At 39.7% G+C, this 26,681-nt stretch overlaps 2 protein-coding genes across 6 annotated transcripts; one reads left to right on the top strand and one right to left on the bottom strand.

Moving 5' to 3' along the window:
• Positions 1 to 1,187: 1,187 nt before the first annotated feature.
• Positions 1,188 to 14,374, bottom strand: st13 (ST13 Hsp70 interacting protein). 4 transcript variants are annotated; one of them, XM_077618421.1, is made up of 13 exons: positions 14,208 to 14,374; positions 13,703 to 13,827; positions 12,506 to 12,551; positions 12,199 to 12,292; positions 12,046 to 12,116; positions 11,901 to 11,967; positions 11,058 to 11,142; positions 10,877 to 10,987; positions 10,635 to 10,737; positions 3,716 to 3,832; positions 3,054 to 3,102; positions 1,911 to 2,008; positions 1,188 to 1,756 (listed from the first exon to the last, which is right to left on the bottom strand). In XM_077618421.1, the coding sequence occupies exons 2-13, from the start codon at positions 13,810 to 13,812 to the stop codon at positions 1,619 to 1,621; spliced, it is 1,089 nt and encodes a 362-aa protein (XP_077474547.1). In that variant the 5' UTR covers positions 13,813 to 13,827; positions 14,208 to 14,374; the 3' UTR covers positions 1,188 to 1,618. The 4 variants fall into 4 exon arrangements, with proteins under 4 accessions (XP_077474547.1, XP_077474545.1, XP_077474546.1 ...); XM_077618419.1 differs by lacking the exons at positions 1,188 to 1,756; positions 1,911 to 2,008; positions 3,054 to 3,102; positions 3,716 to 3,832 and adding an exon at positions 4,762 to 6,159; XM_077618420.1 differs by lacking the exons at positions 1,188 to 1,756; positions 1,911 to 2,008; positions 3,054 to 3,102; positions 3,716 to 3,832; positions 14,208 to 14,374 and adding exons at positions 6,623 to 8,268; positions 14,034 to 14,185.
• xpnpep3 (X-prolyl aminopeptidase 3, mitochondrial) lies at positions 14,071 to 24,825 on the top strand. Of its 2 annotated transcripts, none has more exons than XM_077618416.1 (11): positions 14,071 to 14,253; positions 16,258 to 16,380; positions 18,041 to 18,228; positions 18,827 to 19,046; positions 19,854 to 20,038; positions 20,169 to 20,231; positions 21,308 to 21,421; positions 21,493 to 21,578; positions 21,659 to 21,842; positions 22,284 to 22,404; positions 24,242 to 24,825. In XM_077618416.1, exons 1-11 carry the CDS (start codon positions 14,097 to 14,099, stop codon positions 24,406 to 24,408), a joined length of 1,608 nt encoding a protein of 535 aa, XP_077474542.1. In that variant the 5' UTR covers positions 14,071 to 14,096; the 3' UTR covers positions 24,409 to 24,825. The 2 variants fall into 2 exon arrangements, with proteins under 2 accessions (XP_077474542.1, XP_077474543.1); XM_077618417.1 differs by lacking the exon at positions 14,071 to 14,253 and adding an exon at positions 14,698 to 15,013.
• Positions 24,826 to 26,681: the final 1,856 nt, after the last annotated feature.

The raw sequence follows: 26,681 nt of genomic DNA, 5'->3' as shown, positions 1-26,681 counted from the left end.
TGAATGGTTGTCTTGTCTCATGCTCTGTGATTGGCTGGCCACCAATTCAGGGTGTCCCCCACCTAGTTTCTGAAGTCAGCTGGAATAGCCTCCAGCACCACCCGTGACCCTTGTGATGATAAGCAGTTCAGAAAATGAATGAATGAGACAATTTAAGAAATTTCAGTTTAGTTACCTTCACTCTCTCAACAATTGCCATTAAGTTTAAAATGTTCTTTAAAATGTTAAGAATGAATTACATTCACATCTGACCAAATGTCAGTATTTATTGCTCTAGGGCAGGGGTGGCCAAACCCGTCCTCGAGGGCCGCTCTGGGTCCAGATTTTTGTCCCAACTGATCCAGCACAGACAGTTTAACCAATGAGATTTCTGCAGAAAACAAGACGCACTTGACTGCAATCCACTGATTGCACTTGTAAGACACCAGATTGGTAAAAAGGTGTCCTCTTGATGGGTTGGAATGAAAACCTGCACCCACTGCAGCCCTTTGTGGAATAGTTTGCCCACCCCTGCTCTAGGGGAAATATAACTTGATTGAACTCTGATTTTGCAATGTTCTCCCCGGGCCTGTGTAGGTTTTGGTACACGGTCGATTGGTCGCCCGGAAGGTAAGTGATAATTACCATTTAAATCATTGCTCAAATTCCCTAAATACAAACTGCGAATGACTATTTAGTCATACTTAATGCCCTAGTAATTATTAGGCAAAAGAAAAGCTCCAAATTTCCCGGACTTTTATTGTTGGAGAACTTGACTGACGTAGCTTCTTAAAGGGACAACGCATGTACATACAAACTTATACACACACAGTGAAACTGCTCATGGCCATTGTTGGCTTTTAATGATGCATAGACCGTGTTGTTTTACCTTGTTTTGTCGCCGGTCTTTTGGTCGTCGGTTTTATGGTCATCGGTCTTTTGGTCGCCTGTTGTCGCGGTCGGGGCGACCAATCGACCGCACACGGTAGGTTTTCTCCAGGTACACCCAGTTTCTTCCCACATCCCAAAAAACATGCTTGGTACCCTGGCAGAACACTAATATTCCCCTAGATTGAGTTTGAGTGATTCACACTGGTGGCCTAGTGAACAATTCAGCTGCCCATAGTGGGCCAGGATACGCTCCGGCACCCCTGTGAGGGTCAGCCATACAGAAAATGAATGCGGACATGATGGTACTCAACATAAAATATGGCTTATAGAAACAAGCTTTATTAACCATTTTCCCCAAACGTGTCAAAGACCAAATCTCATGTTTTGAATGACAGAAAAATGTTCTCAAAAACTTGAACAAACAGATCATTGCCTTTAGGACTGTAACAAAAAAAAAGGGTTAGCATGTGCAGGAGCTCTGAGAATGCAAATTCATGAAACATTACAGGCAACATTGCAGTTAGTTGCAAAAATTTAAGTCACAGTAGGGCCGTAAATACCCCTGATTTTTCTCTTCTTGCTTTTTGGTAGTATGGATTAGATTGCTCTTGATTAAATTCAACCCCCAGACTCCCGTAACGACTAACACTCTGATTAAGTGACAGCCCGAAAACATTGGATATGTGCGCCGTGGATTACTGAAAAGCCCTCAAAGATTCCCGCAGCGTAGAAAATCCTCGTCTGATCTCTACGGTTGAGGTGCAGCGCCTCCAAATTTGGAACGCATCTTGGTGACGAGTGCCATGACCTTGGGGTTGCTCTGGTACTTTACAATGTTAGCAGGATTCTGTGCAACATCCTGGAAGGCAGCCATGACTTCTGGATCCTGGAGTGGATCAAAATAGGGGAAGAACGAAAAAAAATGTTTGGTACTCTTTGCTACAAAACATTTCCCATTGCCTGAAAGTCATTTATGTGTAATATTTGCAGCACATGAGTAAGGTTTTGGACTGCCTTTGCAAGGAAGCAAATAAATTCACCTGCATGGCGGTGAGCAACTCTGGATCCTGCAGGAGGTCATTCAGGCCAGGCATGCCAGCAGCACCCCCTGGGAATCCTCCAGGGAATCCTGCCCCACCTACAGCAAGTTACACATTTGGAATCATGCTTAACATTTCATTCACAAATATATATATATATATATATTTAAACACAGACAAGGTACTGAATTAACTCATTGGTTGCGAGATGTCCATGGCATTGAAACATGAGCATTGATAACCAGTCTTCCTGATTCAAATGATTTGGACATCGACATGCAAAGAGTTCAATTATATCTATATAGATAGATATAGATATATGTATATATAGATACATAGATATCGATATCTATATATATATATATAGGTGTATATATATGATTTGGACATCAACATCGACATGCAAAGAGTTCAATTATATCTATGTAGATAGATATATATGTATATATATATACACATACACATATAGATATATAGATACATAGATATCTATATATAAATAGATACATAGATATTGATATTTATATATAGATATTGATATCTATATATAGGTATATATATGATTTGGACATCAACATGCAAAGAGTTCAATTATATCTATAGATATCTATCTATCTATCTATGTCTATATATCTATCTATGTCTATATATATATATATATATATATATATATATATATATATATATAGACATTGATAGATATATAGACATGGATAGATATAGATAAATATATATATATATATAGTCTATATATACACATACATATATACACATACATATATACACATATACATATATATATATATATATATATATATATATATATATATATAGATACAGATAGATATAGATAGATAGATATAGATATAAAATATATAATCTTGTTACTTAGTATAAATTGACATTTATAATCATGAAAAAATACAATCACGATTAAGTAAAAATAAAAATAAAATTCATTAGAAAAATTTGTCCCTTGACATACAATGGGTTAAAGGTCATAAGACTTTTTAATTTAACCACCAAAAATAGTCACTTGCTTTATAAAGGATTAAAGGCCATAAGTGTCAACATATAACAACCAGAAAGGGGTCAAAACAAAAAAAAGCTAAGCCTAACTGCATTTTTTCCCCTTCCACCTACCTGGGAAAAATCCTGCTCCTTCTCCTGGCCCTCCTCTGGCTTCCTCTTCCTGTAAGGCGAAAAACGACATGTTACTTTATTGCTTCATTACAATACAATTCAAATCGATTTTTTTCGGACACAATTTTGTGGAGAGCTTTTGCCTCTGAATACAAATTCAAGTATTAATATTCTTTAGTCATAGAAAAGTAAATTCCCTAAATTCAAATGTACCAGTCAGTGAACTCCTCCAATGTTTATGATTGGAAATGAAGATCACCATCAATAAATTCAAATATAAAACGCATGGTACAATTAAATTTTACTTCAATACCAGCTATTATGGGGCTTTGTTACTCTTTAATTTAGATGTAAATATTCTTCTTGGATCCTTCACTCGTCGAAACATGGTAATGGGTTAACTTTTACGTCATCCTAAGAACCAAACGCAATAGAACAGGGAACAAAATTTGGAAAAGAGCCTTATTTAGAGAAGCTAAGTGGAAAATGAAATTAAATTGTATACTAAAGGCTCATTCTCTGGTGTGTCTGCCCATCTATTACAGGGTGTGAAATTGTGCAAATATAAAAAAAAATTAAAGAACACTTTCCTTTTGAAAAATAAGACACTGACCTCCTTCAGTGATATATTTTTTTGTTCCCTAAATGAAAGAAAAACTGACCTTCTGAGCCCGAGCGTGCTCTTCCCTTGCTTTCTTAATACGCTCCTGCTTCTCCTGGATCTCCTTCTCTTCCTTCTTGCGTTCACATTTGCGCCGGTGCTCGATGATTCTGTTTGCCTGAAATGAAAAAAAGAGTCAGACCGATATCAGATTATTTATATTGCAAAGCATAACTCCAAACTGAGGTTGAACACATGAAAACAAGGGTGCTTATATTTGCTAAAATAACATCTACAGTGGGGCTGAATGAATTACTGAATTGAATTAGGATATCTTAGACACCTGCTGAGATGTGTATACCATAGACACTAAATGAGCGTGGAAAGGAACAAGGGGTATGCATCTTATATGTTGTAAAATATCACTTTAAAATGTGAGCTAGCGGATGCCAGGGCAGGTGGCCACCTAGATATGAAGTTTGTTGTTATTTGTAGACTTCCCTACTTCTTGTTCTATTTATTATTTATTTATTTGTTTGTTATTGAGATGTGATCCAAGATGGCGGCACGCACGGGTGCAGCGGCTCTTTGCTCTCCAGTTTGGGGTTTTGTTTACTCAGTCACCAATTTCGTTAAACGCAGCTGTGTATGATGACAATTAAAGCTTTTGATTTTTTTTATTTGTGCACTTTAAATCTCATACTTGTATGACAATAAAAGCATTCAATTCACTTCGCGGTGAAGCTTTAAATCTCATTATAACTGAATAATCACAATAAAAGCATTTAATTCAATCAATTCAAACATTTTATAAGCATGTCTGCTCCCTTTGTTTTGAGTTTTATCAAATAAAATTTCCCCAGAAATGTGACTTGTGCTTCAGTGCGACTTATGTCCCCCCCTTTCATTTACCGTATTTTCACGACTATATGGCGCACCGCATTTAAAGGCATGTCAGTAACGAGTGCTATTTCTGTAGTTGACACACACACACACACAAGACGCACCGCATTTAAAGGCACAGCCAGGCATGGCAAACCATACACCAGCTTAAACATACGGACACACGCTAAAACCACGTTTTTAAAAAGGCAACGGAAGCAAAACTGAGTTCGGTTGTACTTTATTTAGCCATTTTACAATGTACTCACGTTTTTTGATCAATCATCACCATTCACAATTTATCAAAAGCTGGGGATTGATGTCTGACACTGAGAAAAAACAATACTAGAATTCTAAGTGCCTTGGACAGACTAGAGGGCTTAGAGAACAATACCTGAAAATGCCATGGAACACACTTTTACTTCTAGTTTAAACTTAAATAATTTCCCATTATTTTAGGAAATATATATTCAAAATGATTTGCTGAGAACCTTAATTCAAAGATTAATCTCAACGTTTTCTATACTGGTGTAAATTTCATTACAGTAGTACCTACTGTTACTACTACTACTTTATTTTCTCCATTTCTTCTGTCACATACTGTTCTGCGTGATCTCCAAATGGCTACTAATTTAAACGCAAGGATAAAATAAAAAATATAAAAAATTGGCAGCACATTGTAGTAGGTACTTGTATTTAGAAATATGTCCAGCGGGGGGCAGTACATGCCCTTGTTATTCCTAAATGAATGTTATCTGTAACGGGCCGTATATGCCCCGCGGGTCGAGGTTGAAAAACATGTACACACACGATCCGGGGGCGGGGCGAGCGCACAAATCCCGTTTCGGCGAAACGTCCGTTCGGCGAACTGTCTGTCGGCCAAACGTCCGTCGGCCAAACGTCTTTCGACGAATTGTCCGAGTACCCGCATTGCCATGTGGCTACACAGAAATGATGTCGGCTTTGGCAAAAGTTCGAACAACAGTGCAAGCAGACACGTTAGTCCAAGCGGCCACAATCCATTCGAAAATAGGTTGCCCGGACATGTCGTCGAAGGACAATTCGTCGCCGGACGATATGTCGAATGGATATTTAGTAAGAGCTTAGTGTCAGTTGCCATTAAAACAATATCTTCCTCTTCGACTAAAACAAATCTCTCCCCTTCGACTAAAACAAATCTCTGCCCTTCGACTAAAACAAATCTCTGCCCTCTTCACAAGACCCGAAGTAGTCTGTCATTTTGGTCCCATCTGTGAATTTCCTTTGTCTTCTAATCATTCTGTAAAGACTTTCTTTTTTGGGAAGAGATCCAGTTGCTTCTAAGGGAAAATTAGATGTGCAGTTCTGAATTATACTACTCGTAATTTCTCCAGTATTAGAGGCTCGTTCCTTCATCTTCTGTACTGTCTTGAGTACAACAACTCTACTGGGATCTGGTCGGTGAGAATGTGTCAGTGGAACACCATGTAGTATATCATTCACTGTCTTAAGTCGCCCTCCACATCTTCCTCTTTCTTCGCATCTCCAATAGGTAATGCCATCCTTCATTCTGTCGAATGTATAAGCATACCCATTGTACAGTAGTTTCCTTCCACCACGTTTAGTAACAGTGAACTCCATGGCCTGTAAGATAAAATATAAATTTTATAAAAAGAAAGTTTTTTTCTATATATATACACGCACACAGTTTACAAGAAATTACAATTAATATACTAATAGTCTCAAAGTTTACATAAAGTATATATTAGATAAATCTGTAAACTAATGACAAGGTGTAGTTACCAGTGAGCGAAACACGGAAGAAGAAGACTTATAAGAAACAAACTACGGAACCCCAAACTGTACCTAGACAATGAGTCAATTAACTGAGTGAGTGAGCACGAATCGAAGAGAAAGATGGTTGTGTTAAGGGTTTGGTCGTAACACTCTTTCGACAAAAACGCTCTTCGACTAAATATCCATTCGACATATCGTCCGGCGACGAAGTGTCCGGACGACGAAGTGTCCGTCGACGAATTGTCCGGTCGACAAACTGTCCTGTCCGGTCGACGAACTGTCTGGTGACAAAGTGTCCGGCGACGAATTGTCCGTTAAGGAAATGTCCGGGCAACGAAGTGTCCGTCGACGAAATGTCCGGTCGATGAACTGTCCATCGACGAATTGTCCGTCCATGAAATGTCCGGTCACGGAAAATAGTGGCGTAACTAGCCCGGCGCTGCCTCCCACTCTTCGTAAAGCTGTGTTGGCTTTGGCAAAAGCTCGGACAACAGTGCAAACACGTTAGTCCAAGCAGCCACAATCCATTCGAAAATAGTGGCGTAACTAGCCCAGCCGGCGCTGCCTCCTACTCTTCGTGTGTTTGTCACCTATCATCCATTGTTCCCATGCCGCTTGCAACTTTGCTTTGAACGCCCGGTTGATGCCGATGTCCAGCGGTTGGAGGTCTTTAGTTAAGCCTCCGGGAATGACGGCAAGCTCAGAGTTCATTTTCGTGACTTGTTTTTTCACCGCTGCTGTGAGATGGGCAATGGGCACGCAGGGAGTCGCAAATCAACTCATCTTCTTCTTCTTGACTTGGCAAAGCTAGTTCTCCAGCTTCCTCCATTTGCTAACCATGGATTCGTTGATCTAAAATTCCCTTGCGGCTGCTCTATTCCCATGTTCCCCAGCATAATTGATGGCTTGAAGTTTGAACTGAGCTTCGTAAGCGTGTCTATTTGTATTATATTCATTTTCGGGGGCCTTAGTGTTAGGGTTATTAACCTTACATTATTATATATTTGCTTGCAATGAAGAACGCTTTGCTTTACTTAGGGTTATTAACATTAAAAAAGTCATTTGAATACATCTGCTTGCAACCGTGTAATGCTCGCTCCTGAGTGAACCTAAACAAAGTGAAGGTCACTCCCCTCTGCAGCTGGACTTCTCAAAACTATTGTTCACACCGAAACATCTAGCTCCCTTGGAATCCGGAGGACTTTCAATTGTTTTGAGAAACATCGACTTCTGAAAGTGTGGTTCACATAAAGCTCCCTCGGGAAGATACGGCAGACCTTCAATTGTTTTGAGAACTGAGATACATGTTGTAAATCTTAAGTAATAAACAAAAAGCTCGAACAACAGTGCAAGCAGACACGTTAGTCCAAGCGGCCACAATCCATTCGAAAATAGGGACATGTCGTCGAAGGACAATTTGTCGCCGGACGATATGTCGAATGGATATTTAGTCAAAGAGCTTAGTGTCAGTTGCCATTAAAACAATATCTTCCTCTTTGACTTAAACAAATCTCTCCCCTTCGACTAAAACAAATCTCCCCCCTCTTCACAAGACCCGAAGTAGTCTGCCATTTTGGTCCCGTCTGTGAATTTCCTTTGTCTTCTAATCATTCTGCCAAGATTTTCTTTTTTGGGAAGAGATCCAGTTGCTTCCAAGGGAAAATTAGATGTGCAGTTCTGAATTATACTACTCGTAATTTCTCCAGTATTAGAGGCTCGTTCCTTCATCTTCTGTACTGTCTTGAGTACAACAACTCTACTGGGATCTGGTGGGTGAGAATGTGTCAGTGGAACACCATGTAGTATATCATTCACTGTCTTAAGTCGCCCTCCACATCTTCCTCTTTCTTCGCATCTCCAATAGGTAATGCCTTCCCTCAGTCTGTCGAATGTATAAGCATACCCATTGCACAGTAGTTTCCTTCCACCACGTTTAGTAACAGTGAACTCCATGGCCTGTAAGATAAAATATAAATTTTATAAAAAGAAATATATATATATATAGTTTACAAGAAATTACAATTAATATACTAATAGTCTCAAAGTTTACATAAAGTATATATTAGAGAGAGGAGCAGGAGCGAGACTGACAGACAAGAGAAACACAGGGAAGAAGAAGACTAAGAAACAAACTACGGAACCCGAACTGTACCGAGACAATGAGTCAATTAACTGAGTGAGTGCGCACAAATAGAAGAGAAAGATGGTTGTGTTAAGGGTTTGGTCGTAACACTCTTTCGACAAAAACGCTCTTTGACTAAATATCCATTCGAAATATCGTCCGTCGACGAAATGTCCAGGCGACAAAGTGTCCGGGCGACGAACTGTCTGGCGATGAAGTGTCCAGCAACGAATTGTCCGTCCACGAAATGTCCGGTCACGGAAAATAGTGGCGTAACTAGCCCGGCGCTGCCTCCTACTCTTCATAAAGCGGTGTCGGCTTTGGAAAAAGCTCGAACAACAGTGCAAGCAGACACATTAGTCCAAGCGGCCACAATCCATTCGAAAACAGTGGCGTAACTAGCCCGGCCAGCGCTGCCTCCTACTCTTCGTGAACCGTTGACTTTCAATTATTATGAGAAACATAGACTTCTCCATGTCTGGTTCACATCAAGCTCCCTCAGGAAGATCCGGCAGACCTTCAATTGTTTTGAGAACTGAGATGCATGTTGTAAATCTTATGTAATAAATAAGCAAGAGAGGCGTCGATTCGGCAGAATGATCTTGCACGAAGGCGCGTGAGGATGGATTCTCTCTTGCAAGACACCGGTTATGAGTCAGATGGCTGTTTTATTTATGCGTGCATTTGGGAATGCCTATTGGTGAACCTATCACTTAGAAACCAAACCGAATTTTTTTTGCAATAAACACATGCCCACTATATACGGGTACCTTGTAGGGGCATGCCTTTAGCGTCTGACCCCACCCACGTCCACCTTCTCTCTATATAAGAAGCGTGTCGGCAAGAAATGCTCTGAGTCAGGCTTTAGAGCTTACACACGGTGCTCCGCATTATATATATTTTTTTCCAAGATGGCGCCGTTCACGCGGGAGCCAGTGGCAGTAGCTCTGTACACTTATGTTTTTTGTGTTTTACAGCCCTTCCATCTTTTTTTTAATTACATTTTAATATTTCTTAATACATTCCTTTTTACTTTACTTTGTACTTTATACTTTTTACTTTAATGTTTTTACAACTTTCCTTGTTCTGTTAGCCTGGCTTCTTTCAGCTACTTCTTTTTTTGGAACCATTCAGCCATGCCTACGCTGTCACACACATGGGACTAGCGGTTACAATACGCAGCGGAAGGAGCAACACCTCGGTGCCGCCGGAGATTCGGAGCTGGACAAAAGTGCCGGGAGAAGAGGCAACGCTTCTGACCAACCATTCCATCGTGGGATAAGATGGAAGAGCTGTCGGCGCTTACCAGCAACGGAGTCGAGGTGCCCTACTCTGCTACTGTTGTCTTCAGCTCCAGACTACTGAGGAACTGTGCGGATAAGCTTGGAAGAGTGACTGCATATTCTCTACCTCGGTCCCAGTCTGCAGAAGTTCCCCATCTTGTGGAAGACTTCCTGTGTGTGGTTCCAGTTTTTGTCCAACTTTACAACGTCTTTTTGAGTCTGTATCCGTCTTTGCTACCGCAACCAAGATGGCGCCGTTCAAGTGGCAGCCGGTGGCGGTAGCTCCGTCCACCCTTGCCCGTTTTGTGTTTTTGCTGCTTTTCTGTCTTAATGATTTGACTTGGTGATTCTTAATGATTCCATTTACTTTGATTTGCTTTGTACTTTTTGCTTTGTTATTCTGCGGCCTTTGCGACTGTACTGTCTAACTTATAACTATGCCTTTTCTTGCTACTGTCACAATGAAATTTCCCGAATACGGGATGAATAAAGTTATCCAATCTAACAAGGCGCCCTGTCTATTTTGGAGAAAATTTAGCTCCGTCCACCCTTGCTCGTTTTGTGTTTTTGCTGCTTTTCTGTCTTAATAATTTGACTTGGTGATTCTTAATGATCCCATTTACTTTGATTTGCTTTTGCTTTGTTGTTCTGGGGCCTTTGCGACTGTACTGTCTAACTTATAACTATGCCTTTTCTTGCTACTGTCACAATGAAATTTCCCGAATACGGGATGAATAAAGTTATCCAGCCCAAGCCAACAAGGTGCCCTGTCTATTTTGGAGAAAATTTAAGACTTTTTAGTGCGCCTTATAGTCGTGAAAATATGGTACCTTTTTTGGGCTAGTGCAACTTATACTCAGGCGCGACTTATAGTCCGAAAAATACGGTAATTTCACATAAACCGTTTTCTATCTGACCTTAGGTTGGACCTCCTTCTGCAGCGCATTGGCATCGTCATCGTAATCCAGTTTACATGCTGTGGCCAGATCCCGGGCTGCGTCCTCCCAGTGACCCAGCAGCCTGAAACATGACATATTGCTTGTACGTATGCTAATACGCTAATACAATCATGGAAATAGTAGTCGTGTGCTCATAATAATTTTAATAATGGCAGTTTCGGTCATCTTAACCTCCATTTGAAGGACCAAAAAAAAGGTACCTGTGGGCTTTCCCCCTCCATTTGTAAGGCTGCGCTGAGTCCGGGTTGATCTGGATGGCTCTGTCACAGTCTCTGATAGCTGCATTGGGTTTCTGCATCTGTATGTAAACGCTAAGAAGGCGAAGGCAGCGCATGAATAGCATGTAAAAACGCGGAACGAATCCAAGTGCGCTCATCTCACCTTGCCCTCTTGGCATACATGATGGCCACGCAGGGATTGAGCTTGATGGCCTCAGTGAAAAGAGTCAGTGCTTTCTGCAGATCACCTGTGAGAAACGACAACGTGACCCCAAACATTAAAACAGTCTCATGACAGGCCCAACTATAAAAATAAAACAAAGAAATCTAACAAATGCCCAAAAAAACATTTGACTGAACTTTTTCATCTTTTAAACCTGCATGAAGGCCAAATATACATTTTTTTTTCATTAACATGTTGAATATCTGTTTTACAATCACTAAGAAATAGGAAATATAGTAATCATTTTTTCCACACAAATAGTCTATGGCAATTCTCTTCAGTTGCAGCTGCAGACGATGCAAAATATTTGGATCGATCATATTCTCAATGAACGGTTTATTCCAGTTACATATTTCCAGTGATACAAAATTATGATAGGCCAGCTGTGAAATGATCATTTTATGGATCGAATTTTTTGGTATCAAAGAGAATAGAAAAATTCCAAAAAGTTTCATTTTTCAAGAAAGAATATTCATAATAAATATGATCTCAGAAAGATAATATTGGCCTATTTGAATGGAAAATGGTCTCCACAACATCAGAAATAGAAACATCATATATTATAAGTTAATTGCTATTTTTCGGAACTATAAATCCTTCCAACGTCGGGCAGCCAAAGGGTTAAAAAAGCACTTTGAATACGTGGCATTCTGATTGAGATATGTTTTACTCCCCCGCAATGCAGCCAGTATATTACAGGCATTTATGAAAGGACATAAACATCACTTAAGTGATGAATTTGTATTTTTAAAAGCTAAAGTAGATTAGTCAGTCTTCACGAACCTTCTCCAAGAGCATCGATGGCTTGTATCTTTTTGTCATTGGCCATGTCCATCATCTCTTCCGTCACCTAAACGGATGCACTCGCATTTCATTCGCGTGAATAAAAAAATCATTTTTGGCTCATATAACAAGGAGACCATTTCACCTCAACATCAGGGTCTCCCATTTCCTGTGGTTCATCCGTATCTGGTTCAATGACCCCCTCCAGGTCTTCCTCTGCACAGCAATATTTCAACCAGAAGTGAGTTGGACGTTTTTTTTAACAGTACAAGTGAGCAAAAAAAAAGACAATAATTACCTAGTTCACTCTCATCGCTCTCGGGCGTAGCAGAAGGCGGGGGTTCAGTTGGGGAAGCTTTAGATTTGGGTGGAGGACCACAAGGACACTCCCCCTACAAGTCAGAGTAAAAACAAACAAAACAAACCCCTGTTCCATTATTATTTTTGAAAATTAAATCATTCAAATTAGGTTTGCTCAATTGTGCTTCATATTATTCTATCCCTCCAATAAACATCATCCTCATCTCTACTCATGATCTATACTTATTATTTCCCTTTAGTTTTAGTGTGTGTACTTTTAAATGATAGAAAAATAAATACATCACCTGGCAATGGCTCTTGGGGGAAGATGGGGGTAATTTTGCACCCATGCTGTAAGGCAAAGAAAATATTGTTGTGAGCTACATGAAATTGAACACAAAACAAGTAAAGGCAGATTTTTGTGTTGAAAAATACATACCGCATATAAGCCCCACACTTAAAATTGCTTTCAAATCGGTGAATTTTACAATTTCTCGCGTATAAGCCGCCCCCTGATTCACAATTTTCACCTCCATTTCCATGTTTTAATAGGGAGTACAAATGTTTCTTTCATAATAAAATATGAACAAAACAAGTAAAGGCAGATTTTTGTGTTGAAAAATACATACCGCATAGAAGCCCCACCCTTAAAATTGCTTTCAAATCGTTGAATTTTACAATTTCTCGCGTATAAGCCGCCCCTGATTCACAATTTTCACCTCCATATTCATGTTTTAATAGGGAGTACAAATGTTTCTTTCATAATAAAATATAATAATGTCTAACAATTATAAAAACATAATAATTACTAATATTTACTTCTTATTTCTTTTTTAAAAGACCCAAAATGGTCCCTTGTGCAATAAAGGATTAAAGAGTCAACTTTTGAATAGCTGTTCACTGTCTCTAAAAAAGTTGATACAGAATTCCTCTTAACTCATTGCCTGCCATTGACAAAGATAGACATCCAATTCATTCAAATTTAAAATGTCAGGTCTGACTCTCAACATACATTTGGCCCTCTTTCATTGTCAATGTCAGGCCATGTGTTAAGACACTTATTTACAGAAATGTTGCACTAAAATATTCTCAGTCTGGAAGATAAAACTTTTTCACAGCATGGCTGAAATAATGCAAAGAAATAAACATTGATTATTATTGAGTATAGTCAACTTTTATCCCATTTTCTATTTAATAGTTGTATCATCGATTGATTTCTTGACCTGTGTATTGATATTTGTCATATCGCTACATGGTGAGATCATCATTATCGTCTGCTTTGTATCACATATCGTATAATATCGGGAGTTCCCACCCCTAATTGCTCGTTATCTTTGTCTATTCAACATCTCGTGCAGGTATACTTCATGTTTTGCAACTTCTAGCACACTTTAGTAATCTATTGACTTACACGACAACTAAGAAAACCGTGTATGTGAGCCAAAAACAACTGTAGCCCAAACTTGCAGTTCCTCCTCAGCTTTTAAAAGGCAAAAACTGACCTCTGCAACCAAGTCCGGAAGAAAGCCATCTCGGGAAGGTGTAGAATGGCGGGATTGGACTCGCATAGTTGCACGAAACCCTTCAATTCTGCCACTTTTCGAGAATCCATACTTTTCAGTTATGTCTGGGTTGAATCATAAAAACAAATCGGACCACAAGTTAACCAAGTTTTTTACCGATCTCGCAGTTTACCCTTAAATAGCTTAGCCGTAACCTGCTATCGCGAACGTAAAGACCGCGTGACGGCTTGCATTTACGTGCGATCGTATTGTAACTCAACAAGAACACATTAAATTGAAAAATAAATAAAATAATAAAAAGATTTTTCACCGAGAATCACGAATAAATGCAGCGGGCGTGACGGATGTTTCTAGAGAGAACCATGTTTGACGCATGAACTCGTTGGAGGCGTTAGCTTGCGATGATGTATGTGTAAATGATTCGAATAAAATTAAAATCACACGCTTAATCATCAAAGTTGGTCATTTAAAAAAGCAATCCAACCTGCGCGATGACTTGCAGATTAATAAAGAAGGCGATAAAGCAGAAGGTTGGTGTCAATATTTAACGTCTTAAATATTGTTTCCTTGGCCCAAGCGTCGATTGTTGTGTATTTTCATTCAGGCACTAAGTCGACTAGCCCGCGATGCATTTGGGTGTTCTTGCCCTGATCTTTGTTTGTATGGCGACCACTATCGTAAAATCATGGGAAAACGCCTGTCTAAAAAAATAAAAAAATAAATAAATAAAACGTGTAATTAGTGTCAACAAGCATAAAGAACTTTCCTGCTAAAATCTTTAGTCTACTGATACAGGATGCTTTAATGTTCAGCATAAAAGAGTGTAACTAAGTTGTGGTATTGGCAAAAATATAACTACAGTAAATATGTCCTCACAGAACATATATTTTTATTTAGTCTATAAATCAAGATGATTTGGTAAGTTTAAATAGACGCTTTGATTTCCTAGGTATATTAAATATGACCAGAACTTGACCAAGCCTTGGCATCCTCACCTGTCAGGCAAAAATCAGGGTGTACATTTCCCTGACTTATACGGCTGTTAGCAACCGGCTACTGAGGTAGCTGTCAACTCTCTGTAGTAGTACTTGAATTGTATTTCAATAGTATAAGATACCTTCATATTTTTTTTCCAACAACGCATAAATATCGTTCATTTGCAACTTCAGTAAAAGTCACGTGCCCGTGATTTGGGTCGCCGATAGGCAGCGACGATAATGTCCTCCTCCGGGGGAAGTATTCTTCTAAGGGCAGCTGCTACTTTCCTACCAAGACCAAAGTGGAGTCGAGGTGTGTTTAAAAGGATTTCGCCCCATTATCAAACTGAACGGTTGTGTTTTTTATTGGGATAAACTCGACATTTGTAAATACAAAACAGTAACTTCCATTCTCGTAAGCTTGACGAAAACCCCCAAATAGCATGGAAAGCTGTTTTGTTAACCATTTCAGTGCCACTGACATTGATGATTTTTTGACATCCTTCTGCTATCAATTTCAATGAGTTTATCACCATCAGACGTCCAATCCATTTAATCTGGGAGTGTGGCAGTGAATGAATGAAGCCCTCCCACTCCAATTGAATTGGACGTCTTTTGCCATCAGTGGCAGCTAAGGAGTTCACTAACATTTCACCTTGTCATCGGTATAACCAAGTGTGAATGATAAATGTATTATTAAGACAAGTATTTATCATTCATTCATTTTCTGAACCCCTTTATCCGCATTAGGGTTGCGGGGGTGCTGGAGCCTATCCCAGCTGACAACGGGGGACACCGAACGCAGGGCACAAGGAGACAGACGGACAATCATTCACAATCACACTCATACCTAGGGGCAATTTAGAGTGTCCAAATAGCCTTCCATGCATGTTTTTGTAATGTGGGAGGAAACCGGAGTACCCGGAGAAAACCCATGCAGGCCTGGGGAGAACATGCACACTCCACACAGGTGGACTGACCTGGATTTGACCACCAGGACGCCAGAATTGTGAGGCCGACGCGTTAACCACCATCCGCCGGCCCGCCCGGTATTTATCAATCAAACTTCATTCATTCATTTTCAGAAGCACTTTATCTTTATTAGGGTCGCGGGGGGTACTGGAGCCTATCCCATCTGACTTCGGGCCAGAGGCAGGGGACACCCTGAATCGATGGCCAGCTGATCGCAGGGTACGAGGAGACAGGCAACCATACACCCACTCATACCTAGGTGCAATTTAGAGTGTCCAATCATCCTACCATGCATGTTTTTGGAATGTGGGAGGAAACCGGAGTACCTGGAGAAAAGCCACACAGAAAACATGCAAACTCCACACAGGTGGACCGATCTGTATTTGAACCCAGGACCCCACAGTTGTGAGGCCGACGCGCTAACCACCAGATGCCGGCCCGCCCAGTATTTATCAATCAAAAAATAAAATGTATTGTTCATTAATTGTATCACATGCACTGTGAAAGAGAGATTGCATTAAAAAGCTATGAATAGTTCACTAATTTCAATGAAATTAAAGGTATTCTGCCTGTTTGTCTTTGTAGGTTGTGTGTGGTGTCCATGCAGGAACATTTCTCTGAAACCGGGTGGCCTGAAACCAAAGACGGTTCCTGCTCGCTACCTTGGCCAGCCGAGCGCTTTCACTCACCCACATCTCATCAAACATGGTGATTATTGTTTGTGTTCCACTCAAGTGGTATTTTCATTTGACAACAAAAAATTCGTCCCACGCCAACAACTTCAGGTAGTATACTAGCACCATGTTGAATTGTACAGACAATATATTCATCCATATTTCAAACCGCTTATCCTCACAAGGGTTGCCGGGGGTGCTGGAGCCCATCCCAGCTAACTATGGTCACCAGGCAAGGGACACCCTGAATTGACGGACAAACATTCACGCTCACACTCATATCTAGGGGCAATTTCGAGTGTTCAACCAGCCTACCGTGCATGTTTTTGAGTTGTGGCAGCAAACCAGAGTATCTGGAGAAAACATACGCAAGCCTGGGGAGAACATGCTAACTCCACACATTGACAGCTCACCTGGGATTGAACCCTTGACCTCAGAACTGTGAGGCCGTCGCGCTAGCCACTCGTCCGATGGGTCACCCTGTACAGACATGTTAAAGTCCTTAACTGATCATCATGACATATTTTTTTCCTGTAAGGTCACAGGAACTATATACGTACTATCTACTCCAACCACTTATAGTAAAAGCAAAGAGATTTTTAACATTTTATCAGTGGCGGGCCGTCAGGGCCTTCAAGGCCTTCTCTGCTGGCCTAAGAAATATCTGAATCATATATTATATTTTGTCCATCAATACTTATGAAATAATTCCAAATTGTCTGTTAGCTTCCTTTCATTGCTTTTCCCCCTGGTTGCACTGCTTCCAGTTGTGTGTTTTCATATTGAAGCATTTAACCAATCACATTTCAGCCATTATTTGTTGCCAGGGTCAGGAATCTGCCTCAAGCCCTTCACAATCAGTTCTGCGGGCTCTGCTGCATTAAACAAGCGTCGATAAGACTGTTGCTTTAACCAATCAGATTTCGAGTTGGCAACACCACAATGCCTTGTCGCAAGCGTAGGGATACATCATTGCCTTCTCGCTGGCGTAGGTATACGTCATCGCTTTCACCAACTTTGATTGGCTGGTGATAGAGTAGGCGGGCCAAAGCTACCAAACTGTATCTGGAGCGAGGTGCACAAGCAAATATATTGTTGTGTTGATTTAAAGCCGTTTTCAAGACAGACTTTTCAAGAGAAAAAAGCTGGACATCATTAAGAAAGGTCGGACAACTCCAAAGCAAGCAAATCTGTCACAACCGGCAACAAACATTTTCAGCATTAAATCGAATAAAAACGTATGACAGAAATACAACAGGACAGGCTCGACTTTCAACATTAGCTTCGATGGCGATAGAAAAGAAGGAAGAAAGAAAGGAGGATGGATATTGTGTACAGTTAAAAAGGATTTTTGGTGAGTAAAATATGGCTATATTCCTAAATAATATTTTAATTGTATGAGGTTATTATTTATTATTTTTTATGTGTCGCAGCTGTAGATGCAGTAGAGGTTTTATAGCCATAAAATCGTTTTTGAGGGTTAGATTGAAGGCGTCGCTAGAAAATGCACGGACCACCGCTACATTTTATCCAACTTGAGAGACCCCTCATATATATCAAGAAAATCCCGGAAAATAGGTTACTTTCAAAAGTAGAGCGTGTTATAGTAAGTAAATGAAAAATTGGTCTAGACATGGAGAGGCAGTTTTATCTATTTTAAGAATAGGCAATGATTTGTGTTCTCTGATTCTCAGGTGAGGTGACGCCTGGCCTGAGCCAAACAGAATATGAACTCCGCCGGTACCGGCTGGCCTCACTCATCGAGGCTCAGTTGGACAAGCTCGGGCCGTCTGCTTCCTCCAGTACTCATGTGCTCATTATTTTATCCCATCCGACCCGCTACATGACTAATGACATACCTTATCCTTTCCACCAGAACCAGGTGTGTTTTCATGTATTTTACCGTACAGTTGAACCTCTGAGGTCAAATGCAATTTTTTTTCTGACTTGACACCTAGGTTAAGAAATGATTTACCAATCTAAATTGCCTTAATTATGCTAACAATTGCAGAGCTGCCAACCTCCATCAACCCCATTTCAGGAGTACCCTACCGTAGCGATGGTGTGAATTTCGAGGCATTTAAATTGGAAATTTGGTACTTTGGGGAAATAGTTGCTTAAAAAAAAAAAGTGAACATTTTTGGGGATTTCCGGAGTTTAGAGATGTTTTCCGGAGTCCCGGAGTTTGCGTTGCATTTCCGGAGAAACTCCTGAAATTCCGGAGTAGTTGGCAGCCTTGCAATTGACAACTCATTCTAAAACTGCAGCATTAAAAGTGCTTTGCTATTCCCATAATTTCCAGTCAATAGTCTTAATCTCACATGTTTTCGAGAAACCCGTTTTGATGCTACTGCTACTTATAGAACATTATTTGAGAGGGAGGAAAAACTATGGTAGTAATGTTTGACGTTGGCGGTTCCATTTGAATTAGATTCGAAAATAAGACTTGTTTTCCAAATTTTGCTTTAAAAAATGAACAGGACTTCCTCTACCTGTGTGGTATTTTGGAGCCCGACAGCGCTCTGGTTCTGTACGGGAAAGGCCGACCAGACCAGGCCATCCTATTTGTCCCCCGAAGAGACCCAGGCAGGGAATTGTGGGATGGACCGCGATCAGGGAAGGATGGGGCTGCTGCTTTGACTGGCATAGAGAGGGTTCATTGCACAGAAGAACTTGGTATAGTGCTTAAAAGCCTTAAAGGTGGGTTGTTTTCCATCATCTTGAATTTAAGAATGATTAAATACAGTATTCTATTTTTTAAACCTGTTTAATTATGAGGTTGTCAAAAGTATGAACGTATTGTACAGTGGTACCTCGAGATACGAGGTTAATGCGTTCCGGGACTGAGCTCGTATGTCGATTTACTCGTAACTCAAACAAACGTTTCCCATAGAAATGAACTAAAAACAAATTAATTTGTTCCAACCCTATGAAAAAACACCAAAAACAGGATATTGGATTGGAAAAACATTTTTATTTGTTGTAATTCGCTATCTATTAACAAAGTAACAAATAGCTAGTGGTTTAATAGTACTAAAATGTGTTTAATAGTATAGATAGATATTTGAACTAAAAAGTATCCGTACCCAGTTAATTGTTTTTGCACAACCATAGGTCACCAGTTTGTGTTGTCATGTGGTAAATTAGATTTTTCACTTCTTGATAGTATATAGATATTTGAGTATTTTCCCTGTTAAGTAATTATCGGTGCTAAGCGTCCAATTCATTTGATGTGGGAGGGCTGCAATGAATGAATGTCCTCCTAGTTCAAATGAATTGGGTGTTTACTAGTATTAAACTAATTAATAGAGTTTGAATGTAGTTTTAAGGTTCAAAACTTTAGGATCATGACAACAATCATTTATAATATAGGGTCGTAAAAGTAAGACATCTCAATTGCAACAGGGTTTCCCGACCAAAGCCAAACAACGTCTGAGAGTGTTAAATTATTCAGTCTAGAAAACTAACCATTAAAACACTACCCTTTCTACCGTTATCTTCCTTCAGGCTCTACACTATGGTATGATAGTTCTCAACCATCTCACCCCCGACTCCACCAGGCACATGTCAGTCCCGTCCTGGCAACAGGACCAGTTCCGCGCCCCTTAAGTCCCCTAATTCACTCACTCAGGGCTCTCAAGAGCTCATCTGAGGTGGGCCTTATGCAGGAAGCTGGTCGCATCACAGCCCAGGTAGATGTTTAATTCAATTGAAAACTCCATACTCTACTTTTTAATGTTGCACTTTTTATATTGAGTCACTGTAGTCTCTCTATTCTACCAGTGTTTTTAATCAGTAATTGCATTTCAACTTGTTTTTCAGGGTTTTAGGAGGACAATGGCTCTATCGCATGGAGATGTAGATGAAGCGGTGCTCTTTGCTAAGGTAGTTGTATAAACTACATTTTTTTCATTTCACCAAAACGGAACCACTAATCAAGCATGGGAAGAAAAGCCAATATTTGATCTCATTGAACCGTAAAAATATCGCAAATAGGCTAAACTAGAAAATATAATTTGCGGAGAAATTAGCACGTAGGAATTCTCTGCTCATGTATAGGTCACTTGCTCTAGATTTTTTGTCACTGCCTATTAATTTTCGGGATATTTTCGTGTCACTTCTTTGTTAACTGCTCGGTTGCCATCGACAGTCCGAGGCATCCAATTCATTTTGACTGGACAACATTTGCCACTTACAGTCAAAATGAAATGGATCAATATCACTGAAAAATGTGCATTCACAGTCTTCCTCCCAGTTTGGATGTCTATTGTTGTCAATGGCGGGCATTGAGTTAATTTTGGGTCACTTTCTTATTACAGTAATCCCTCGAATATGGCGGTTAATGTAGACCAGACATGGCCGCGATAATCGAAAAATCACAAAGTATAGTCAATTTTTATGAACTTAAAAAAAATACATATATGTATATATATAAATATATATAAAATAATTAATAGCAGAAAAAATCACAAAGAAGTGAATTTGCGATAATCGAGGGAAGACCAGTTTTATTGGCATTTTACATCACTTTTAGTTCATTTTGGATAAGTTCCTGTTGATTTCAGGGGATTTTCTGACTCACTTCCTATAGATTTTGAGGCTTTTGCAGGTCACTTTATGTTGATATCAGGTCACTTTTTCCACACTAGAAATAAATGGGGATGTTTTGTCTGATTTTCTTAAACTGTGCATTTTTGGCAAAAACTGGATGTAGCTTGTGGGCATGATTTTAATGTGTAGAATATATGAAAAATTGTACAACATGACACATTTAGAAATGTTATTACCATTGAAAATGGATTGCCAAAAACGTTTCTCGGGTAAAAAAATTAAAAAAGATTATATGTGTGGAGCTTTGCTTTTCAAAGCATCTCTGCAATAAGAACTTACTACTTTATGTTTAGTCAAAATTGAATCATTACCTCAATATAGGTATGTAACATCTATCATTTGAATTTCAGTTTGATTTTGAGAACCGCATTCATGGTGCTAATTTCCTGGCCTATCCACCCGTGGTTGCAGGAGGGAATCGTGCCAATACTCTGCACTACATCAACAACAACCAAATCATTAAGGTAACAGTCAAAACTAGCTGTGTCAAGATTGTTTACAAAGGCCCAGTCAAACATTCATTATTCTTCATCAGGATGGTGAAATGGTGCTTCTTGATGGCGGTTGTGAATATTTTGGTTATGTCAGTGATGTGACCCGAACATGGCCAGTAAATGGGAAGTAAGTGGATTATTCCAAATGACAACATTGTCATGATCTGGGTGTTGTATTCTGACACGCTTTATTTTGCCACCTGCCAGATTTAGCGCTCCCCAAGTGGAACTTTATGAAGCTGTCCTGGAGGTCCAGCTCTCCTGTTTATCTCTTTGCTCCCCAGGTGTCAGTCTTGATCACATTTACAGTACCATGCTAGCGCTGTTAGCAAGACAGCTCATGCGTCTTGGCATCATCAAGGCTGGGACCAGCCATGCCGATGTACTCATGGTAAGGAAGCTTTTTAAATGGTCTTTTTAAATGTATGTAAAGACGATTTTGCTACAGCAATACCAATTTAACATTCAAGTGATTGGAGGGATAAAGGTTTAGTCATTTGTTTATATGGCCCTTAGTATCGCATATGTTGTGTTATTTTGTGCAGTTGTTGTTTTTTCCTTTAACGTTTTAGATTTTTCTTAATTCTAATGTAGTTCCGAGGAGAATTTTGCCTATTCTTTGAATGTAGTAATTAAATATTTCCTGATTCTCGCTTTTCAAGCTGGATGATTCCTGTTCGCTGTCAAGCATCTACTGTCACCATTATTAAAATTTTAATGGTATTACACTTTATAGTAGTGTAATACTATACTTTATAGAATACAAATAAGTTGCCGTCTATAAGAGGCAACCCAAAAAAATAATTACTTTGTTTTTAATTTGTCTTCCGAGGCTGCGAGGCGGTATTGCCCCCATCATGTTGGACACTACTTAGGCATGGATGTCCATGACACTCCCGAACTGTCACGCTCACAACCTTTACAGCCTGGAATGACCATCACAATAGAACCAGGTAAAAGCAGGACAAAAAAAATCCTACATCTGGGTTTTAACTCTGATTGGCCAAATGGATGAATCGTAATATAACATAAACAAATTTAAATGAACTGCAGACACACTCAAAAATAAGTTTAATCTTACCTTACACTAAACTTAATTCTAATTTAGTTTTACATTTTTATACCTTCTCCTGGCCGGGTTAGCTGTTTGCCCCGCCTCCAACCCCACGTTCGCTATCGATGGGCTGTTTGCTGTTGTATTCCCTTCAAAATATTCCGAAAATGATGCACACAAATGTCCTCACAATAGGATAACGCACGACCACTTGCCAACGAGAAGTAGTCTTGAATTAGCGATCGCTCTGCTAATGGGAGCTAACAGGCTAAGGGGGGAAAAACACTGAAAAAATGCAACGCTCCGCTCAGTGCTCGCAGAGACATTACAAAGAGGTAGTTGCGACCAGAGATATGACACGAGGAGTTGCAGGGGAGAGAGCCAGTGCCCCTGATGTTCTTATGAGCAGTCAACGAAAAGTAATATATACTGCTCGTATTAGCGATCGCTCCGGCATTCGCGTTGAGTGACGGAAAAAAACACTGAAAAAAATGCAACGCTCCGCCCAGTGCTCGTAGATATGTTATACACGAAAGAGATGCGGCAAAAAAGACAGTGCGCTACAATGATAAACAGCCTCTCATGTCTTGGCCACCTGGCTTTCTCGCATCTCGAAATTTTTCTCGTATCTAGAGATAATTATTTGCTCTAAATTTTACTCGTATCTAGAAATGCTCGTATGTAGGGGTGCTCGTATGTAGAGGTACCACTGTATTGTACTTTTTTTTTAACAGCGCTTTCTTTTATCATGTGTTGGAAGCCTGAAAATATTAGTTTGTACTGAAACAGTAATAAAATGGCTTTGGTATTGGGGAGTACTAAGAAAAACAAATGCACCGATGCTATCCAATATGTTCTCTTCGAGATCTGGTTTCCAACTGCTGTTTGTTAAAATAGCTGCTAGTTACAGACGCTGCTGAAAAAAAGAAGCGCTGGTCACACTTCTCAATAAAATGATGGACGTCCAATTGGAATTGCATTGCATTGGAATTGGAGTTGGAATTGGAGTTGGAGTTGGAGTTGGAGTTGGAGTTGGAGTTGGAGTTGGAGTTGGAATTGGAATTGGAATTGGCATTGCATTGCATTGCATTGCATTGCATTACATTGCATTGCATTGCATTGCATTGCATTGCATTGCATTGCATTGCATTACATTGCATTGCATTGCATTGCATTGCATTGCATTGCATTGCATTGCATTGCATTGCATTGCATTGCATTGCATTGCATTGGATTGCATTGCATTGGAATCGGAATTGGAATTGGAATTGAATTGAATGATTTTATTGTCATAATATTTTTCTTCTGTGGATTTTACATTCAAGTGAGTTTGCAGTAATTTAATAATAAAAGAAAAAACTTTATTTTTCTTTACCAAAAAGCATGGTCTTGTGCTGGTTTTGGCCAAACTCACACAGCCAGGTCTTGGAATTGATATCAGTTTCCAGGAAAGGGTAAATGGCAGCCATCTTAGATAGGACAACCAGTGGTTGTAAACTACATTGTGAAAAATACATATTGGACAACAGCAGCATGTTATTTTTCATTACTCGTACTTGCCAATATTTATGATATCATTTTAGTCCCTGCAACGCTACCTGTCAGTAGCTTCTGGGATTCCCTATAATTTTCTAGAACCGATATAGTACAACACATTAGATCGTTTTTTTCGTGCATGAAATGTCATTATTATGCTCTTGAAGAGTTGTATCTTTCTTATTTTCCTCATATCGCAGGGTTGTACATTAGTGAGGAAAATGAGCAGGCTCCAGCACATTTCCGCGGCATGGGTATCAGGATTGAGGATGACGTGCTGATTCGGGATAAGGAAGGGCCCTTGATTCTGTCTTCTGATGCCCCAAAGACCATTGCTGATGTAGAGTTGACCTGTGCCCAGAGGTAGGGCCGGGAGAGATCATTTTCCTGATGGTAGGCACTCATTGTTTGTTACTACTGAGGTATATCTATTGTGATAATAGAGTTTGGCTCTCTGGGAAGTTCATGCACGTATCACAATCTGATCAGTTTTAAAGAAAAAGATCAAGTATGGCAAGTGTGTTTTTGCAAATAAATAAAAAAAACACGAGAATAGGATTTGTGATGTCCGGACATTTACAGCATGAACATTGGCATTGTAAAGATACATCAATCTGGATCAAAATAACTCATCATGTCGATTGAAATGCAAAATATTGATCAACATCATCTTTTAAATATGCCCTTTGGTAAAAAAGAGACTGGTCTTAAGTCAAATGTCTGATTATTATTATTATTTTTGCAATACATTTTCCAAAACTTCAAAAACTTATTAATTGGTTTAGTTGAGTTGTTCCAAATGATTTCATAAAGGGCTGCAGTGGGTGCAAGTTTTTATGCCAACAGAACCAGCACAGACAGTTTAACAGGTTTTTGCAGTTTAGGTTAAAAATAACTGATTCCATTATGTATACACATCTTATTGAATTGATCGAAGGCTCTTGAATTAAATAAAATCTTGGCAGACTGTGTAAAACAGTGATACCTCTACTCACGAAAATAATTAGTTCCAGAAGTGGCTCTTGCATCTGTCTAGAGTGGAGTGCGATGTTTGCTTTCATTTGCTGTTTTGTAACTTGGAACAAAAGGTTTCCAATGGAGGCTTTATTTTGTATGAATATTTTGTATGTAGAAACATTCATAAGTAGAGATACCTGTTTTGGCAAATATCATATTGCTGTCCAAAGTATCTATATCGTAAAACTGATGCTTTACAATTCTAATGTACAACACTTGCATATCCTTTTTAACTGATGATGTTATCCTAGTGTTTATGATTTGGAATATAACACATTATTATAGTGCTTTAAGTGTTTGAAACCTGTGACCGGACGTTTGGTCGACCGGACGTTTGGTCGACCGGACGTTTGGTCGACCGGACGTTTGGTCGACCGGACGTTTGGTCGAACGGACGTTTGGTCGAACGGACGTTTGGTCGAACGGACGTTTGGTCGAACGGACGTTTGGTCGAACGGACGTTTGGTCGAACGGACGTTTGGTCGAACGGACGTTTGGTCGAACGGACGTTTGGTCGAACGGACGTTTGGTCGAACGGACGTTTGGTCGCCGGGTTCGCTCGCTGTCAAATTATGACGGAGCGTTTACTGTTGATATTTTGATATTTAGATATTAAACTCACTTTCTCTCTCTCTCATGATTATAATTTTGAGAGCTGGTTTCAACAGCAACAACCCGGCGACCAAACGTCCGTTCTACCAAACGTCCGTTCTACCAAACGTCCGTTCTACCAAACGTCCGTTCTACCAAACGTCCGTTCTACCAAACGTCCGTTCTACCAAACGTCCGTTCGACCAAACGTCCGGTCGACCAATCGTCCGGGGACCAAACATCTTTCGACGAAACGTCCGAGTACCTTGAAACCTGACACTAAACTTCAAATGTGAGCCTCAAAATGTTAATTAGCACATGTTATGATATCTGCAGTTTAGTAACTATATATACGCACGAACACACTTGTCAGAGAATTGCACACTTGCCATCTTCCAGCAATTTGTGCCAATCTAAATTTTATTTTCATTCAAATGCTGAATGTGAATATGTTCTGTGCTGCTGTATAATCGTGTATCCTACAACATACCTGTCAACCTCTGCCGATAACTGCCCTTATAAATGATTATTGATTCCCCTTACAAACCCCCAAAAAAACTTACAAACACCGTACGACTCGTACGGTGTTTGTAAGGTTTTTGGGGGGTTTGTAAGGGGAATCAATAATCATTTATAAGGGCAGTTATCGGCAGAGGTTGACAGGTATGCTACAAAGACCTCCAATGTTGAACTCTTCATTTCAGTGTAGAGTGTTTTGTTTGGCCTATTTTTAACAGAAAATCAGCTGAATATATTTATTTTAAAAACACTGCCCTGGGTCTTTCAAATAATACATTTGTTTTGACTCATTTGATCTTTAATATGATGGGACAATGTTGCATAATTTATTATGTTGAATTAGTCCATCGCTATACAGAGTCGTCCATGACAAAAAAAAAATCTCCAGAGTGAGACTCTAAAGCCGCGATACAAAGAAAAAATGCATTAGATTCCCGTGTTTTATTTAAACCAATTTGGTGTGTCAGGGTGGTCGTAGCAACATATTTCCATTCCAGTGATATTTCCACATAT

The sequence above is a fragment of the Stigmatopora argus genome, chromosome 14, assembly GCF_051989625.1.
Source record: "Stigmatopora argus isolate UIUO_Sarg chromosome 14, RoL_Sarg_1.0, whole genome shotgun sequence".
Taxonomy (NCBI): domain Eukaryota; kingdom Metazoa; phylum Chordata; class Actinopteri; order Syngnathiformes; family Syngnathidae; genus Stigmatopora; species Stigmatopora argus.
This window is presented reverse-complemented; position numbering and strand designations above follow the sequence as displayed.